The 21,398-nt window shown below is 39.1% G+C and overlaps 1 protein-coding gene across 2 annotated transcripts in view; it reads right to left on the reverse strand.

Moving 5' to 3' along the window:
* Positions 1-21,082, reverse strand: part of PLPP1 (phospholipid phosphatase 1) — a 112,292-nt gene extending 91,210 nt beyond the window's left edge. The window contains exon 1 of one of the 2 annotated variants that reach the window (XM_059061139.2): positions 20,560-21,082. In XM_059061139.2, the coding sequence (XP_058917122.1) occupies positions 20,560-20,617 (58 nt within the window). In that variant the 5' untranslated portion in view covers positions 20,618-21,082. The remainder of the gene's footprint in view (positions 1-20,559) is intronic. The other variant, XM_059061140.2, reaches the window with a different exon arrangement.
* Positions 21,083-21,398: the final 316 nt, after the last annotated feature.

The raw sequence follows: 21,398 nt of genomic DNA on the forward strand, positions 1-21,398 counted from the left end.
ACAGCTTTTTAAAAAAATCCAGGACAACTACGTGGGCAGTTTATTTTAATATGGACCCTGAGATTTCTGCACAAAAAACAAGTTAGCCTATTTATTTATATGATAACAAAAATAAAAAGCAGAAGTTGGTCACCTGTTGTTACTGTCCCAGAAAGGCACACAGTGCCAACTGGCCAGGAACAACATTAATTCCTTCCACCATCTTATGGTAACAGCTGTTCCCTTTTTTTTTTCATGCTGGCAAAGGTCACACTCAGTAGTAAACTTTCCATGCAGATTTCTACATGCAAAAGACAAGGAGATGGCTGACATAATAGGGTGTGGGGAGAGACAGCTGATTTTTTTCTATTTTACTTTCTCCTGGGCACTTATCAGGAATCTATTTTGGGCTTCTTTGATATTTGAAGCTATAACTATTAATCATTTCTCAGCCAAAAAAAAAAAAACCATGCTGTTTACATGAAGCTGGACTTGGGGATGATATAAGCACATTTTGAAATAAGCAAAAACCTACAGCAAAATTATACAGTAACATTTACATCATTAATGGCCGCCTAATTAAAAATGCATTATGTTAAGTGAAGAGGGCAGACTCAAAAGGCTACATATTGTATGATTCCATTTACTATATGGCATTATATGACATTCCATTTATATTACATTATAGGATGAAGAACAGACCCATGGTTGTCAGAGGTGGAGAATGGTGGGAGGAGTTGACTAAAAAAGAGAAGCCTGAGGGAATTTCAGGGGGCGGGAGGAACAGACTAGTTCTGTATCTTGATTGTGTGGTGGTTACATGACTCTAAGTTCTAAATTGTCTAAATTCACAGAACTGTATCCCAAAATAGTGAATTTTACTATATACAAATTTTTTCTTAATGTTGGCTTAAGCCTCATATCACCTCTCTTCGACTCCCCTCACTGGTTTCAAACCTCTTCCCAAGCTCCAAACAATGACCCCACCCCCTCCACATAGCTAACGACATCTACTTGCCATTCTAGCTTCTTTCTATTCAGCTCCTCCTGGAATCTTTCCTTTGGTGTGGCAGGGTGGGGTCCCAGATGGAGCTGAGGCTTTGTAGTCAGATACACCTAATTGGGTTTACTCTGGGCATTCTCCCAGTTACTACTTGAGTGAGCATGGGCAAATTATCTACCTATCTAAGCTCAGTTTCCTCATATGGTGGATGCAAATAAATATAATTTATGTACCTCCCTGTTGTAAACTAAGAGCCTAGTAATATGCTTATCATATTACCCGGCATATTAAGAGAGCTTAATTAAATGCTTAGTCCCAGATCTTTCTCCTCTGCCTACTGCCTTCACAACCACTGCTCTCTTTCTGAGTTTCCACGGACCTGATACATACATAAAATTATCACAACACTTAACTGATGTATTGAAATTATTTATCTCTGGCAAATAAAATGGGTCTATGTCTCTCTCTGATCCCTGAATTCACAGAGGCCATCATGTTCATTGCCTGATAGTTAATAAATTGTTTGAAGAATAGCTTGTCCGCCTGATCTGGTCTTATTGTTAAAGAAGGAAGTACTGGAAGAGAGAGAGAAGCAGGCAGAAAAGGCCAGAACACACTGAGATAGTCTGGGATGGGCGACCCGAGAAGGTTTTCGAAAGTTTCTACTAAGATGTTGTATACAGAATTACAGCACAAAAACTGCAAATAACCTAAATATTTTGAAATGGAGGTAAAGTGGATTATGCCAAATAGAAACAATGAAACACACATAACCATTAAAAGTAATTTTGTAGAAAACTGTTAAAAAGAGTACATGAAGTAATATCCCAACTTGTTTTTTTTTAGAGCACAGGTTTTTCGTTTGTTTGTTTGTTTTTAAATTCTTATTTTATATCAGAGCATAACTGATTAACAATGTTGTGTTAGTTTCAGGTGCAGAGCTAAGTGATTCAGTTATACATATACATGTATCTATTCTTTTTCAAATTCTTTTCCCATTTCGGTTATTAACAAAATACTGAGCAGCGTTCCCTGTGCTATACTGTAGTTACTCCTTGTTAGTTATCTATTTATTATTTCTTTTTTATTTAAATAGACTTTATTTTTTCCAGAGCAGTGTTAGGTTCACAGCAAAATTAAGTGGAAGATACAAAGATTGCCCACATACCTCTTTTCCCCACACATGCGCAGCCTCCCACATTATCAATAATCCCTCCAAAGTGGTACATTTGTTACACTTAATGAACCTACATTGACAAATAATTGTCATCCAGTGTCCATAGTTTACATTAGGGTTCACTCTTGGTGTAGTACATTCTATGGGTTTGGACAAAGGTAGAATGACATGCATCTACCATTATAGTATTACAAAGAGTAGTTTCATTGCCCCCAAAAGCCACTATGCTCCACCTATTCATCCTTCTCTCTCCTCTAACTCCTGGCAACTGTCCATAGTTTTGCCTTTTCTGGAATGTCAAATAGTGGAAATCATACGGTATGTAGCCCTTTCAGATTGGTTTCTTTCACTTAGTGATATACATTTAAGGCTCCTCCATGTCTTTTCATGACTTTTTGCTTAGTCTGGATGTATCATAGTTTATTCATTCACCTCCTGAAGGATATCATTGTTGCTTCCAAATTCCAAAATTTTAGAATTCCAAAAATTCCAAATTTTGACAATTATGAGTAAAGCTGCTATAAATATCCACATGCAGGATTTTGTATGGACGTAAGTTTTTTACATTTGGGTAAATACCAAGGAGCATCATTATTAGGTCCTGTGTAAGAGTATGTTTAGTTTTGTAAGAAACTGCCAAACTGTCTTACAAACTGGGTGTACTATTTTGCAATTCCACCAGCAATAAATGAGAGTTCCTACTGCTCCTCCCCCTCACAGTCCACATACTTCTTTTAAATTTCCAGTTATTTCCCTGGTTTATTCTGATTAATTTTCACAAGTGTTATGATAATTTTTTTATACTCTTGAAGCCCCACTTGAGTTTTCAAGTCCATGTGCCACATTGTAGCTAGGTTATCTCTTAACAGACAAATGTGATGAGGCTCTTAAATCCAAGTACTGCCATTAGTAAGTGGTCTCTCTACTCCTTAATATAATTTCGCATCATATCGCATGACATGAAATGACAGCACAGAACAACATAAGACACAAAACTGTATGATCTACTCATCACTCTAACTTTATTTCACACCAATACCTGCTTAGGAATTGTCTATTCCCTTTAATGAAAATGCTTTTTATTGTTTCCTCCTTCTTTTTTTTCCTTACCACTATCACTAGGCCTCAACTATATTTTCAATAAACTACAAGCTACTTGAGGGCAAGAAATGAATCTTGTTCAAAACAGATGCCTAACATTGAATACAGAGTCTGATGTCTACTACACCTACAGTTTATATTTACTGAATATAAAAATATAAATATGTAAATATAAATAGATTTATTGAATAAATGATATAGATGTATATATAAGCATATTTGGAAAAATATTTTCTTTCTTCAAAATTAATTTTTAAAAATTTTCCAGTCATATCCAATAAAATCAACTGCTTCTAAAATTTCAGTTGATTTTTTTGGGACCTTATCAAACTTTACTGTAATATATTGTCTTTTAGATAACTAGATTCAGTTTGGTAAAATTCTATTCCTAATTTTTTCTTAATATTTTCATAAGAAAGAGAGAATGGATACATATGTGGATATATATATATATGTGTGGATGTTTATATATATAATGTCTTTGCCATGTTAGTATCAAAGTTATGCTGGATACATACATGATTACAAATAATGACTTGTATTGGTTTGTATGTTGAATTCTGTCTGAAATTTCTTTATTTCTTCAACATTGGAAGGATATTCTCAGTTAATATAGACTTCTAGCTTGGTCTACAAGGACTTTAGGCAGATCTTTTTTTTTTGGCGCGGGGTGGGGGGAAGGGATCTATCATTTCTTTTGAGAAGTTTCCTATTTAGCTCATTTGAAGACTGTATTTCCATTTAGAGCACAGGTTTTTTAAAAAAGTGTCTGGAAAGATATATAACCAAAATGTTAAAAAAGAGGTCATCTCTGGGTGGCAGTAAGATGAGTAGTGATACTTATATTCTTTTCTGGGCTTTTCGGAGTTTACCAATTTATTACATGTTAATTTCAGAAAATTTGGAAATCTCAGAATAATTATTTTAAAAGAAAAAACTAATCTAGATTTTACTAATGATGTTATTCCATAGCCAAGACTCAAACGTCGAAAAATGGGGTTAAACGCATTATGCTGAATCCATATAATGAAACACTATGTATTTCCGAAATACAAACAGCAAAATATATTACAAACTATATACCTTTGGGGAAAGAAACAAGATATAAGAAGTTCCTCCAGTGAAAAAGTTATTTTAACTTGGAAAATCTATGAACATGGGACTTCCCTGGTGGCGCAGTGGTTAAGAATCCGCCTGCCAAAGCAGGGGACATGGGTTCGATCCCTGGTCCGGGAAGATCCCACATGTCACGGAGCAACTAAGCCCGTGCACCACAACTACTGAGCCTGTGCTCTAGAGCCCGCAAGCCACATCTACTAAAGCCCGTGCACCTAAAGCCCGTGCTCTACAACAAAGAGAAGCCACCGCAGCGAGAAGCCCGTGCACCACAATAGAGTAGCCCCTGCTCACCACAACTAGAGAAAGCCCACGCTCAACAGCAACGACCCAATGCAGCCAAAAATAAATAAATAAAATAAATTTTTAAAACATATATGAGTGAATTAGGGGAAGGTTCCTCTTTGAAACATAGTTTTTACAGAGTTTATTTAGTCTTTAGCTTAAAGAAATTGACCTGTATGGTTTTATCTGGGTATTATTTAAGCTTATAAGACAAAGCATCCTGTGTTCAGGTGAGATCACCTGATTAAGTTACTTCTCTCTTTGAACCAATGAGACTTCCAGTCTCAGCAATACCATCCACAAACTTCCCTTAACCAACGAAGTCTCCCTTATTAGCAGCTGGGCAAAAGACAACGTCTCCCATTCAGCAGGAAGACCTATATTTCAAAGAATAAAAAGTGTCTGTTTACTATCATACTGATTCTTGACTAAAGCTGGCAAACTCTAATGCCTTTATAGAATTTCTAGAATAGTCATCGTCTAGGAAGGTATATACATAAATTAATTCCTCTTTAGAGACTGTTTATGGTGGTGGTTGGGGGGCAGATATTAAATCCTTTAAGGAGACTGCTTTAGCAACTGAACTTGTAGAAAAGAAACCTGACTGACTTGATTTCACCATTTTGGTACAAAATATGCATAAGAAGTAATTCAAGAATCAAAACTACATATAAATTTTAAACAACCAAATAAAATTCAGACCTGAGACCTCAACGGCTTTTAAGACTTCACATGCCCCCACCTATAAAAAAAAATGTATTGTGTATTTTAAATCTTAAAAGTATTTATGTGGATCCATCATGTCTAGTCTGAAATTATGCCAAATGGCAAGGTTCCAGAAACTAAAATAAAGTTATACTAAGGTGTGTCTCAGAAGGAAAACATAAAAACTCTAACTTTGGCAGGAAGTTACCAAAGTGGCATATCTAAATTAGTAAGCTTTGTTTAAAACACACACACTTTTTTTAAAAGGCACACAAGCCAAAAAGTTTGGTAAAATTCTTTTTTTAATAGTTATTATTGCAGTAGCAAATCATATATCCATTTTCCCAAAAATCTATGTTTGTACCACTCGAGTTATTTTATACAGAAGATAAGTTGCAAGAAGGAAGAACTCCTGCAAATTATTCCTTTATGGCTAAGAGCAAACATGCAATGCTGAAACTACACAATAAACAGCAGCTGCCATGGGAAGCAAGAAAAAAAGACAGGCAGATATTAGTTTGTTGAATGCCTACTAAGTACCAGGTACTTTATTTACATAGGTTCTCATTTATTCCTAACAAATCTGTGAAGCAGACAGTATTCGCTCCATTATGCAAGTGAAGAAACTGAAGCTCAACAAGACTAAATTAAGAATTTGTGTGACCTGAAGCAAGAATACATAACAAAGCAGAATTTTGAAACCAAGTCTACCAGGCTTCATATCCCAAACTCCACCACATTTAGTAACAGTTACTCTGGAAAACAAGGATATCAAATAATCCAGTGTTCTCCGTAAACAGGGTTCTGTAAGAGGAGTTCAACTATTCCTACACCGTTGACCTAAAAATGGTCCCTCTATCTGGCAAGATCCTTCTTCCCCCATTGAGCGTATCACAAGAAACCATGACAACCTATTATCCCAGACTATTGGCTACTACACTCTCCCTTCTAAGTGCAACTTTTTAAAAGAATTACCAATAGCCACAGATTTCCACTTCACCAACTACTCACTTCTCAGCCCACACCAATTTATTTTTTTAACATTTTTTTAAAATAAATGTATTTATTTTATTTATTTTTGGCTGCGTTGGGTCTTTGTTGCTGCACATGGGCTTTCTCCAGTTGATGCGAGCCGGGGCTACTCTTCATTGTAGTGCGTGGGCTTTTCATTGCGGTGGCTTCTCTTTGTTGCGGAGCACGGGCTCTAGGGGAACGGGCTTCAGTAGTTGTGGTTCGCGGGCTCAGTAGTTGGGGCACGCTGGCTTAGTTGCTCTGCGGCATGTGGGATCTTCCCCGACCAGGGCTTGAACCCGTGTCCCCTGCACTGGCAGGTGGATTCTTAACCACTGCGCCACCAGGGAAGCCTCCAGCCCACCCCAATTTAAAAATGTCTTTACATAAGGTTATCAATGACCTTTGTGTAACTAAACCCAATGGACACTTTCCAAGTGTTATCTTACTTACATTTCAGGAGAATGTAGACATTGTTAACACTCTCTCCTTGAAGCATTCTCTTCACTTGGCTTTCCAGAAACATCCTCCTGGTTTTTAAAGTGTTCCCTCCCTCTCAGTCTTGGTATTTTTCATTTTCTCCAACCAATCTTTTTAGATTGGTTGGTGTTTCTCATAGCTCGGTCCTAAACCTTCTTTCCTTTCCACTTTATAACTTCTTCCTGAGATTTCATCAATTCTCATGACTTCAATTACCATGAATATGCCAATGACTCCCAAAAGTCAGACAGTTCCTCTGAGCTTTGGACCCATTTATCCAAACAAGGACTTGATACTTCCTCTTGGAAATTTCAAAGGCACCTGAAACACAACTCGCTGAAAACCAAACTCACTACCTCATCTCCATCCCCCTTCCCATCTCAGATGGGTTCTCTCCTAGTGCTCCCCAGCTCAGTTATTACAGAAACCAACATCTATCCAATTATGCAAGCCAGAACTTTCAGAACTATCTTTGACATTTCTCTCTCTCCGACTTTCCACTTTCAATATGTCACCAAAACCTGTCCATTTTACCTCTCAGATACCTCACAAATCCCTTCAAACTTTTCTCCATTTCCACCAGCCCCTCTTTACTTTCACTACCATTATCTCATTTGGACGGCTGCAACAGCCTCCTAACTGATCTCCCTAAATCCATTCTTTTCAGGCTTCAATCTCTCATTCCTCCCTGCAGCCAAAGTCATCATTTTAAAAAACTACCCTATCCTCCTTATTCAAAACCCTTTTTATAAACTCGCATAGTACCCATACCTCTCCTTCACAGCACTTATTGGTTCATTTTTATATTTATTTGTGTGATTATATGCATCTCCACTGCCTAAGACAGAGCCTAGCACACAATATGTGAAGAACTAATATTACTGTAATAAACAAATGCCTACTATGTAGTGGACACTGCATCACAGCCAAGGAGAAAATACAGATGAAGACCCAGTCCTTTTCAGATAAAGAAACTGAAGCTGTCAACTTGGGTGATTTACCCTAGTGGTAGGTGATAGAACTAGAATTCAAACTCAGACCAGTATGTTTCCAGTGTCCATATTCTTTAACTTTTATGCATCCTATCAATATAAAATAATTCTGTAAAACTTTTATACATTAGTAAAAATAAATGGAAACTTATTTAGTATCTTGATAACATACAAAATATTTTAATAAAGTTCTGTTGAAATTGCAAGGTAACACCCTACATTTAAACTGCTTTAAAATAATACAACAGTCCATTCCCCTCTTGTTTTGAGTAATTATAGTTTGCACATATATGATGCTAGCCCCCTCAAAAAGTACCCATTCACCCCTTTTATTATACACAGTACTAATATGTCTTTATCTCCTATAACATAAACACCTTCTTCTGAATTATATTCAGATAATACACTAAAACATGCCTATGGCTAGCCCCTATATGAGCTATAACATTTCTGCCACAATTCTGTTTGATGTACCCTACAGTTCAAAATTTCAAACTCTTCTGCTTTTAATTTACAAAATATTCAACCAAGTTATGCTGTCTTCCAATCTCAATATTTCATTCCTTTTTTAAAAATGTGATTGATTGATTGATTGATTGTGCCGCACTGGGCAGCTTGTGGATCTTAGTTCCCCAACCAGGGATCGAACCCAGGCCACGGCAGTAAAAGAGCCGAGTCCTAACCACTGGACTGTGAGGGAATTCCCCTCCAATCTCAATATTTCATTCTTAATTATGAAAAGTCTGAGGACATGAAGGGTAACTATAACAAAATTTTTCCAGCAATCTGCTCTTTTTTCCTAGTAAATCCTAAACATAGGTTGAATTATAGTTGATCAACCTAAACGACAAATTCCTTACTTCAGGAAATTTAAAGTACTATAAATGTGACCCTTAGATTTATCCAACTGAAAATCAGAACCTCCACTACAATCTCCTTACTGGGCAGCAATCTCAGGCCTTGTGAGGTACATCCTCATGATTAATTCTACTGGCCCTCTCCCTCTCAAAGAAGCTTTACCCTCTCCTGACTTCCTCTTGGAAGGTAAAAACAGACTACAGCAATATTCACTTCTTCATTTTTTTAAACTTTCCTTTTCCTCACTCTCCTCTTTGCCTCCCTTTTTATCAGAAGAAATTAAGTTAGCCAAAGCCAACACCAGGGCCTTTGGGCTACAGAGGCTTATGAGTTTAAAATTTCAGTCACAACTACTCAGTGTTTTTAAGTGTAAGTTCTAAATTAATAGCAAACAAAAAATATGACTCTTAAATAGGACTCAATTTTGTCAAGATTTTCTTACAACTTTGGCCATGGTATTTTAATTATGATGTATATATTTCTAATTGGTGGTGGGTTTTCAGGGCTATAGGATAGACGAAATTACTTAACTGTTCAATGATAGCTATATCCCAATGCCCTACGTAGTAATGAATCATTCTGCCAGCTACAGCTACATAGTAACATTAAGGTCTCACCATTCCAATCATTAACTGGCTAACAAACTGCAAGACTAGTACTGAGGAAAACAGAAACATAATCCTAGATAATGTTATTATTATATTTCAAAGAACATCTCTCTCCTATTTACTATTCTGCAAGTCACAGGAACAGAATATAGCACAGGTGGATATAAAGTTAGAAGAGATTTCCCTGACATTTCAGACCTTTTCCAAGAGAATTTGACAGTCTTAGCCGAAGACAAATTGCTGTTGATACAGATGAAAATCTCCGGATATTAAGCAGACTAGGTTAGAACTGTGGTTTCTTTCTTTTTTCGTTTTTTCTTTTTAATTTGATAGTAGGTGAACATTATTCTTTATCTTTTTTAAAACTGAAAATCTCCCTTCACTGAAATTTCAGCGAGTCTGACCAAATTATATTTTGCTTTGGCTTCTCAAGGTAGCATATGTTACCATTTCTCACAATATGGCTGACATAAGAGTAACCAACTAGTTGCAAGATTTCATGAGCCATTTGGTCACTGATAAAGTCATATACCCATGTGTGGCAAAAGAAGAGACTCAAGCAGGGGGCCTACATTACTCTGTATCAGGGCCCATTTTTCCTATATCACTACTTCCAGAATACTTCAGTCTTCAGCTTTTTCCTATTTTCTGCTGACAACACTCACTGCCTTCATGGCCAGGCTAGATTTATAATTGATCTCCTGCAAGTCTGCTGCAGTTGCTCAAAATGCCCCATTTACCATGTGCTCTTTGTTTTCCTACCCTGAGTCCAGTGGTATCAACTGCTCCAACATATTCTGCAGCTACTGACTCTCCTTAATAAGCAAGGTTTGCTCACCCCTATGATCCGGAGAGATACGCAAGGCAGACATTCTTCTCACTATAATTTACATATAAAGTAGACGAAGGAGCCCAAGTGATCTTGCCCATGTGATCAGAGAGAGTAGCAGAAGACAGACTAGAATGTGACTTCCAAGCCAACCTCTTTCACTACCAGACCACACTTTGAACCCTTTTAAAAAAGTTACATAAACAAAATTGTTATTCAGTGAAAAATCATCCACAATGTCAAATCCTAATGCAAAAACTTATCTTCTTAAAAGGTAATTTATTTATTAGATTTGGTTAGTAATTAAACTATATTCAATGGCAGAACTTAGAATCTCTCATATTAATGTAGATATCCAACACTAGCTATAAAGTTGAGTATTGCCCATAACTTGCCTAACAAGTTTTGATAACAATCACAAATTAAGAGACCTTTTCTCCAACTGGGCCACTGGGTTAGACACAGACAATATTTGAGAAGGAGCATATTCAAAATTCCTCTCTTCTATCAATGCCATTTAAAAAAAGGTAAAATACAATAAACATCACTTGCTTCTGCTGCATAACTATGCTAGGTATATTTTCTAAATCAAATTGGGATGTCTTTGAAAAAGTGTGGGTTTTTTTAATAGTATTTTTAAGAAAAATATTATAAAAGTATGACTTTAAATTACATTTAGTCATACATTTAACAAACTGCCTCTGTGAAGAAGACTGTTATCTAAAATTAGGACTATCCAAGAACACTGCAGATGGATGTGATCACTATATACATTTATTTTTTTAAACTCTATGGAAAGAAAAAAAGGAAAAATTCTTATTGATCAAGAGAAGTTATAAGAACTGGTTATGTTTAGCTGTATTGCAGCTGTACTTCAACCTGTATTGCAAGTTATTAGCTTCTGACTAGTTTATATTCAAGAAATAAAATCTTCATGTTTTAAAATGTGAGTACTAAGAGAACTTATGACTATCTCAACCATGCCATTCCCACTTCACACACACCTTTGTTTATTCCTATTTCTAGTCTGCTCTTCTCTCTACAAACACAAACATTCATTCGGGTACTTTGTCTATGAGCTGTGGGAATATTGCTTACCTAGAAGTAAAACGAGAAGATCTAAGTAAGGTATCTGATTCCAGAAAGAAACAGGTTAGAAGTAATCAAAACATCTCCCACAGTGATCTTGACACTAAAGACTGAAATATGAACCAGGTTCCAATTTAAATGCTATTTAAACTGAAGCTAGAACTACACTAAATAATGTTCCAAAAGAAAAGTCACCAGCACATGGTATCAAATTTAAATAACAAATTGGGTCAGTGGTATTACATTGGTTTATTAACTTAACAATCAATGATAATGATAACAATAGCACAGGCAAGGAATACGCTAAACACTTCACATACACTGTCTCATATATTATCTCATCTAATTTCACAGCACTGTGAGGAAGACACTATTATCATCATCTTTTTCCTCATTAGATGACAAAACTCATGGAGAGTTGAAGCAACCTGCTCAATGTCATACAGTTAGTAATAGATGGAGTGAGAATTCCAACCCCAGAAGAGTGGCTGCCTCAAGTCTATTGCCTACTCACCCAGGCAACAAATATCTGAAAGCCTACCATGTGCCACGCACTTTCTAAGCACCAGTATTACAGTGTTTCCACCCAGTAATATAGATGGATTCTGAACTATCTACAGGAATTATTTCCAGAATTTAGCACTAGCCAAAAGTGATGTCCCCAAAGGTTTACAGTACCTCTGCTGGAAAGTAAAAGCAGTGGTCTCAGGAGAAACTATTTTGAAATACAGACAGACTTCATTCAAATTCCTACTTCTCTCCCCTTACAGTGCTCTGTGTACCTCCTGGGGATGGAGGCCCTATCTCATTCATTCTTAGTAACCTAAGTGCTGTGACATATCAGGCACTCAACTTACCATACAGTATTGTCATTGTTTGTTATGAGCCTGTCTTCCAGAGTAAGCAAGAAGCTATTTGAGATCCATGGGTTTTGTTTTATTTTTTCACCCACTTTGTATTACCAGTGCTAGGGCATACAATGAGGCTAATACCATAGGCTAATCCCATACAGTTCTGTGATGATTCATGAGTTTATGTAAAACATGTACCAAAGGCTCATTTATTCATTCAATAAAGAACGTTTTTCTTCTCTTCTCATTTACCTCAAGCACCTAAGCAGCCAACCCATCTCTATTCCTGCTGACGTAAATGAACCAAAAGGCAAGGCAGAACCTGGCTTAACAAGCTGCCAATTAACTCAAGAGCTCATCCGCTACACATTTCCTATATGTCATTTTCCTGGGCACTCCACCCTGAAAAAAGACTCAGGAAACATTTCCAAGCAGTGACAACTGAGAACTAAACCATGAGGCTCTAACTATATCTGCTGGAATGAGTTACGAAAGGTGACTCTAAACTCTATACACATGACTCATGTGAAATGCAATGAGACAAAGGTCTTCCTTTACTGGGTAGAAAAGCCTAGGACAACAACGTATTTGAAGAAAAAGTCTGTGGGTATGTTACTGAACAGGGCAAATCAGTTACATCTTCCAGTATGATATACCCTCCTAGCAAACTCTTAGTAGTTATTATGCGTTTGACTTATGAAAAATTAAAGTGCCTCCTTTGGACAGCAGACACATGCTCAAAACATGATAAGCAGAAACTGACTCTGCAGCAACATCATACAGAATAAAGATAGTCATAAAACATTTAGGCCACCTAAAATAACCACTGCTTTTACAGCCAATTAATTCCCTCAATCCTTCATTCCTCACCCTCTTCATTTCTCAAATCTAGACCAGTCAATCTGAATTCAAAAGTTATAATCCTTAAAAATGCATTTCCCATTTCCCAACCATACCACTTCTTACGTGAGTTACACTGGGAGTTTCCCAACTACTCTAGGCCTTAGTTCCATCATCTACGGAATGAAGATGAACAAGCTATCCTCCCTGAGCACGTTTTTGAGAGACCTCACAGCCACACAGGGCTTAGTGAGCACTAAGTAAATGTCAGTTATTATTATTATCCACTCTGACATTTAGAAATGTTACAAAATTCACTATTAAGAATATCATGGATACATACTATATTCCAGCCACACTGGCCTCTTTCCTGTTATAAATGCCCTTTGCCCCTTTAGCCCTCAATGCCTGCTCTTCCCTATGTCTGGAATCATCTTCTTCCAGCTCCTCCATGACCAACTTACTTTCAAACTTAAGTCTGAAATCAAAAATGCCCTCATCAGAGAAGCCTTCCTTGAGATTGCCACCTCCCAACATCTCACTCTCTTCTAACCTTGTTTTCATTCATCCATGGCATTCACAAACATCTGTAATTATCTTATATTAGTATAGAGACCTTACCTATCTTTTTCACAGTGATAATTATAGCTCCTAGCATTGTACTAAGCAAATAATAGCTAATAAATAAATAAATGAAGAATGTTGCAAAGTCAGATATTTTTTAAACTTAACATTATGTTAAACACAACATAAAAAATAGTATCAGGTTAACATATGTCAAAATAAATATATGAGGGAATTCCCTGAAGGTCCAGTGGTTAGGTCTCCACGCTTCCACTGCAGGGGGCCTCGGTTCGATCCCTGGTCAGGGAACTAGGATCCAATAAGCCACGTGCCACAGCAAGCAAGCAAGCAAATAAATAAATAAATAAAACCTGATTGTTAAAACAGGTAAGAGGGAGTGGGGATATGAAGAGCTATTACACAATAGCTTTTTCTTTGCTGCCTGTTTAACTGCAGATAGGAATTCAAACAATAGAATTTACACAAATGAGGATGCACAATTAAGGTCATTCAAAAAATTTAGGAATATTAAGTCTACCTTTTTACATGGTCACTCAATCATTTCCAAGGCCTGGGCAATAAAAACAGTGAAGGTGACCAGAGTGTGGCTAACTCCATTTTCTTGATTAAGCTGAAATTCAGGACTTAACCACTGTATAAAGTAACAGTTTTTCCATTTGTTTAATTACATTCTACCACAGACTATACAGATCGATTTCTACCATAGCTGGGATTACCACTACTTGAAGATCATATATGTGGTTTTTACATGTGACTGATAAAACACTACTATTTCAAGATGTTCTGTAGGCTTCAAAGACATTCCATGAGTACTCATGGGAAACGGTTTAAAGTTTGTGTTTTTGTCCCTATTACAAAACGATGTTGATGTTATTTTTACTAAAATAATGATGTTGCTATAGGATTACAGATGATTAATTTTATTTGACAAACATATTGTGCGTGCAAGGCACTGCTCTAAGCCCTTTATATATTGACTCATTTAAGCCTCACAACAACCATACAAGGTAGGTACTTTTATCATTACACAGCTGAGGCAACAGAGGCACAAAGAGGAAAATTGCCCAAGGTCATACAGCTAGTAAATGGAGGAGCTGGAATGTGAACCTAGGCAGTCTGGATCCAGAGTCCGTCACTAGACTGTGCTGTCTATCTTAATGTTTTAAAGAAAAAATCATTCCCAATGTTAGACTAGTTTCAGTTAAGTAAAAAACAACTCTGAGCCATCTGGGCTTTAAACCTAGACAGCAAGAAGGTTGAAGGGAAGAAGGAAAGCAAGCTGGAGCGGAAAAAATGAAAATGAAAAATAAGGTAAGTAGAAAAAGAAGAGGGCCAAAAAGAAAGAAGAAAGTTACTTGTAACCACTGCTCATAATATCTGAATGAATGCTTTTTCCGAAAGAAAATAAGAAAAGAGGCAAGACAGTATCCATATAATCCCTAACTAGCTTATTACATAGACTGTATATTTCCATCTCATATGCTGAATTAAGCCACCTAAATTAGGAGGAAACAAACAATTAACATTCCAAATTCCTTTCCATAAAACTGAAGCTACACCTTAACTTGTTCACTTAAAATGTGGGTGTTTAATGACTTACTACCAACTTCTTTTTTAGCAGGGTAAACAGTAACAATTTAAACTTTAATTTCTTATCAAAAAGAATTAGAATAATTCCACAAGCTAAGTAACACATAGGAAACTTTGGTAGAACTCAGCCAAAAATGACTAAACAAGAAAGAAATTAATAAAGATTCATAGCATGTCCACAAGTTTCCAAAAGGATGTAATTCAAAAAGAATATAAAGGAAAAAAATTACTTTTCATAAAAGCTATAGATGGGAATGCTCTCTGAATATTTCCATACTCTATTCCAAGCAAGGTAAATTTAAGTTGAAAGTCAACTGTATAAAACCAACTAGAGCCAAATACTATCAATTTCCTCCAGGCCTCTGCTTTTGTTCCAAACTAGCCATTTAAAGGTAGAAAAAGCCTTGCAACAGGAGGCCAGTCTGACCCAAGAATATGCCAGTTTGACAAACTTGTGTTCATCTTTTGAGATTCCTTCTCTCTCTCTGTGGCTGAGAGGAAAGAGAACAGTTACATAAAACAGAGAAACAAGCACAGTAAACTTTCATCAGAAGCAAAAGAAGTTTGCTGAATAGAAGTTAACAGAAGTTGAAATGGCAAGTAGGATAGGCACTATGTCCTATTTATTTATTTATCTCTTTGGTATCTAACAGAATGCCCAGCACCTACTAGATAACAAACAAATACATGAGTGAATTCACCCAATAATGAGTGAATGAACAAATAAATGTTAGGAGAAAAGGGAAGGCTGCAGACTATTTAGCAAGTGAGACTCTTTCATTAAGTATTTGATTTTTCCTTGAGAAAGGGGCCCAGATTCAGGGTCAGGAAAGGGAGCACTCGTGAGGGGTACTACTTAAGGGGCAGGATGATGTCAGCATAGTTACTGGAGAAGAATAAGTAACAGGGATTCCACAACCACCTATGGCTGCCAATGTTTTTTGCTGCCACATTTTCCCCTAAATTTATTGACTCTGATTTGGCATAATGGTGATACCACGTTTGTAGCATGCTGAGGTAACCATGACCCCCTCCATTCCAAGAAAGCCAATGTTGGGGCCCATGAGTTGCTGTATCACCTACTATTATGGGAAACTGTAACTGGTGTCAAGTGCAGAAAGAGAAGTTACCTCAGATCTGTTTGGACATAACATGAGTATTATCAGTAGGGCCCTGGAGAAAAAAAGCAGCACATCCAAATAAGGTTTTCAAGAAAGAATTTAATGAAAGAATAATCTTCAAAAGTATAGGGCTTCCCTGGTGGCACAGTGGTTGAGAATCCGCCTGCCGACGCGGGGGACATGGGTTCGTGCCCTGGTCATGGAAGATCCTACATGCAGCGGAGAGGCTGGGCTCGTGAGCCATGGCCGCTAAGCCTGTGCGTCCGGAGCCTGTGCTCCGCAACGGGAGAGGCCACAACAGTGAGAGGCCCGCGTACCACAGAAAAAAAAAAAAAAAAAAAAAAGTATAGGCAGGGTTTAGGGAAAGCAGCAGGGGATGGTGGAATACTCCCACACCAGCAACATGAGGAAGTCATTATCATCTCTATGCCTAAAGGGGCAAGTAAAGGGTTACCAGAACCCAGAAAATCTGTAACTGTAGCTGGCTGGCACAGAAGGCCACTGAATAGAAGCTGTGACCTACTCACAAAACACAGAAGAGCTCTGGCAACACAAATCCAGCAGGAGTAAACTGGCTCTTCCAGGCCTCCTGCTCTTGTCCCATTGGTCAAAGCCAACCAGAAACCAAAAAGCAAGAGGGTGGAGAAAAAATGTGAAGGGGCAAAAGGAGAATATACAATACAGAAGGATATTCCAAATGACTGCCACCCAGCAAAACACAGGCACATAAAAAGGTTTTGCCAGTCCCACACAAATCTTCTAGGCATCATGAGAACCTGCAAAAAAGTCATAAACACAGGTACTTACTTATTTGGGTTCCCACTGCCCTATATCAGGTTGAGGAAGGAAAAAAAAAAAAGATTCTAAGAGTGGTCCTAGGTAATTTTTGGCATTTCTGCATCTCTAAGAATAAACAGACAACCCTTTTATCTATAATGGATCACATCTAGAGCAACTAACTCTCTTCTTTGTACTGAAAGGCCATCTATTCCATACCTTCATTATTACACTTATCATGATGTGTTGTGACTCGTTTGTTTCTCCCTCATTAGACCCTGAACTCCTTTACCGCACAGATTGTCTTATTCATCTTTGTATCCCTAGCACTTAACATGAACTTGGAACAGAGTCAGCCTTCAATCAATGTGCACTGAATCAATTAGTGGACTCAGTGTCCATTAACTGGCAGCCTAATGCCAGGGTACATAAAATCTAGAATGACCCTCAGCAATTAAATACTAATAAGTTTTATTCAGGAAATGGTTTAAAACATTGAGCAAAAACACAGCTTTCATACCAGCCCACTACCATTCTCTGTAGAGCAGCTTTTCTTGTGTGCTCAGATGGTATTTATGGCCTTTTCTACAATCATAGAACTCATTATCAAAAGAGCCAGAGAAAGATGGCAAGACCATGCTCCATCTCAGAAAGGAATCAAATATACATCATCTCTCAAAATTCTCACTCTTCTTCCAAGAATTGACCAGATCCACTAAAGGAACTAATAATCTGGGTATATTATATGGAGGAACTCATGTTTCACAGCAGTGATAACACTGATTTGGGGTAGAAACGTGTATACACATGTGCACGCATGCACAACCCCCACAAGCATGTTTAACTATCACTTCAACAGACGTCACCTTCTGTAATATTATAAAGTAGCCATGTAACACACTCACGTAACATCAGCATATCCAATGGATATACTATATGATGTTGGGTGATCATTAACAGAACCTAGAAAATATTCACATTATAATTATGAATCACTTTCACATAACCCTGTACTTATGAAGTGCTTAATCATCTTTTTGTTGCTATAGTCAAATTTCACCTGTAGCTCCCCAAAGAAGAAGAAAAAAGTTAATGCCAGGTTGATAACCCTCTTTGAGCTATCACGATTTTAGGCCGCCAATCTCCTGCTGTCAGTAAGGTGAATGAAAACAAAATTTAAAGTTTGGTTTAAAGTGGACGCTTAGACTCCACTAGAAAGGTGAGTTTGCTATAAAAATATATTATCTCCCAAAACTCAGCATGAAAATGCTTTGTATCTCTAGCATCACTGTTCTCCTTCATTGCTGCTTGTAATGGAGTGTTGATACTGTTAAATCTAATGTCATCGTATATACCAAATTAAAACAACACTTCACTTTCTACTTAGGAATAGGGAATTCTGAGCTTATCTTGACAATACACTGAATTACTTTAAAACTCTAGTAACACGAGAACAGATAAAATGTGTTTCAAATAGATCAGTATAAGTATCTGATACTGATACTAAATGCATAAGTCCTCAAAACAAGCTTTTTCCAAAACCATCAAAGATACTTAAAATCATAAACACAATTTTATCTATTTTGAGAGCCGTCATAAATTCTGCAACTGTCAGGTCCATGTAGCAATAAAATTACTCTTGCCTCTATAGGACAATTATGTGATGTTTCCATCATATTGAAAATATAGACTGCAAGAACCTACAATTTATAAAGTTGTACTGCATATAGGTTCCTCCATTATACATGAATTAAAACAAAACAAAACATAGATTTACCATATGGCTTTCTGTTTAATAACACTGAGCTACCTCAGAGCAGTATTATATTTCATCTATCCTGGTTCAGTGTTTGGCCCAAAGAGAAAACATGACATTTGTTTCATAAACTAGCAACTCCCACAAGGTAGGAAAAGGGGAAGTTTATTTGTAATTCTGACAATACACTGTGGCAGTGACAGAATAATATCCAATATATTAGAATATCCAATATATTATATATATTAATATCCAATATATTAGAATTATCAGTCACTTATGACTAAACATTTTCCTCTCCCTTCACTATAATATAAATGAAGTTTAACAAACCCCCACTAACATTCAGTACAAGTTAAAATACATTTTTAAATATAACATCTTTACCAAGGTAAGCTTTTCACTGAAAATAAATTTGAATATATTTAATGTAATTATGAATATGTCCGGATATCTGAAAGGATCACTTGTGCTTCTATAAAAAGTGTTCCAAAATCGTGTTTCCCTTTCCTAAAGTGAATTCCTAAAATTCACTGTGAAGCTATACAGTAAGTGTCTTCGTAAACAATAAAGATGTTTCACAAATAAAAAAGAGATTTTTCCTCAAAAAACAGGTAACAGAATTTGTAAAAATTCGGCAAGACTGAAAGCACCTAAATGGTCAGGTTTGAGGCAAGAGAGTGGAATACTGGATAAGACCGGGGAAAATTTCCTATCACTGAAAAGCCATTATGCAGACCTGCATCTAGGATGCTAAAGTCACAGCTCTCCAACCAACGCTGAGAACTTGCCAATACCATTACTTCGATACTCAACCATGAGTAGGACTACCCAAACATAGAGCAGGTCTTCTTGTTGTCGTTTTTTCCATAACATATAAATAGTTCAGAGATACTGCGTTACACAATACATACTGAAAAGGTGAAAATCTCTCCTCCCAACACCTATCCCTTAGCCAAATGACTTCAATTCTTTCTCGTCAAAATAAAAGAGCAACTGGCAACCAGAAAACCCACAACTGAACTCTTCTGTCAGAAAGACAACGCCAAATTTGCTGCAGCCAAAGAAATGTCTAGTGCTCCTTCTGGGCTCTCACAGGAGATGGAAAGCTACACAATGGCAAGGTCTGTGCAGAGAAGGACACAGCAGGTCTGGAGCACACCATCCCCACTCCAGCCCCAAAAAAGCAAGGTTCTTCAAACCTATAGGCAGAAACCTGGCATGATGACACCCACTTACAGCCTGACAATTTACAAGCTGGTAACACCTTCTAATTAGGAGAGTTCTAGTCTTTTATAGACGGAAATGTAAACGGCTTCCCGCAAGTAAGATAAACCTGGCACCGGCGCCAGTTACTGAGAACCCCCAATGCATCAAACCTCCCGTTTCGCTCCTGAACCTGATGAGCCAATGACCAGGCTTCCCTACAGCCGAGAGGAGACGAGCCCACCCTCCGGGCTGGGAGTGGAAGGGGAAACAGAGGACAGGAGAGCAAGGGATGGAGCGCAGAGGCGTGAACAGCGTCCAAGCAGGGTGGGCTCAGCGCACCGCCGGGCGACAAACAGCAGCGGGCACGCGGGAGTCGGGGTGCGGGCTGCGAAGCGGGGTCCCCGGGCTGCGGAAGCCGCCCCCAGCGTCTTGCCCGGCACGGCTCGCGCGTCAGGCACACACACACACACCCCGCCCCACGCCCGTCCGCGGCTCTCGCCGAGTCCCCTCCCGGCAGACGTACACCCGCAACCCACTGGTGCACCCACACCCCGGGCTCGCGCGCACACGCCCCTCCGGCCGGCGGCGCGTACGTACCCAGCAACACGCAGAGCACATCGAGGGCCACGTACGGCAGCCGCGTCTTGTCAAACATGGTCTCGGCGCGGGCGGCAGACGAGGCACCCGATTCACGAGACTGGGCCGGGGACTGGCGACGGCTCCTCCCAGCCGGGGGAGAGCAGCCGAGGGCTGACGGGGACCCTGCGGCGTTCTGACGGGCAGCAATGGCGCCCGCGACCCCTTCCCTCGCAGCTACCGCAACCACTCAGTCGGGGCCGAGAGGCTCGTGTGCCAGCCGCGGCGGGTCCGTTGCCTCAGGCCCTCCTCGGTCGGCCCTGGCCCGCCCCGGTTGCTCGCTGTCCAGACCCAGGCGCCGTCTCCAACAGGCGGGGCGTCCGGACTCGTGCTTTAAGGATGGGGACCGGTAGGGAGGAGAAACACGGGCTCGGCCCCTCCCGCGGAGCAGCGCGGGACCCGCCTGCGCGCGGCCTCGCTGGCTTGGGGAGCGCGGCAGAGGCGGGGCGGCCAGTGAGGGGTGACGGGGTGGGGCCGGGGAAACACCAGGCCGGGGCGCGCCAGCCAATCGGCGCCTCCGGCCCCGCCCCGCCCGACCTGCGCAGCCCGCCCCTCAAGTGGGCCGCGCGGCGGACGGGCGGAGCGTGGGGTCACCTCCCGTGCGGTGCGAGGGTTGTTCCTCAGCTCCATTTTCTGCCGGTGGTCGCGTAACCTGGCCTCCGCATCCCTGGCCGCCGGTCATTGCTGGCTCGGGGGGAGAGCTGGACCCTCGACCCTGGCTGCCTGCCAGCTGTCCTCATGGGGATTGGGTAATAAAGAGGAACGGGGTAGTCAGTGACAAAGACTCTCTCCCTGTCCAA

The sequence above is a fragment of the Kogia breviceps genome, chromosome 4 (genome assembly GCF_026419965.1).
Source record: "Kogia breviceps isolate mKogBre1 chromosome 4, mKogBre1 haplotype 1, whole genome shotgun sequence".
In the NCBI taxonomy this organism is placed as follows: Eukaryota; Metazoa; Chordata; class Mammalia; order Artiodactyla; family Physeteridae; genus Kogia; species Kogia breviceps.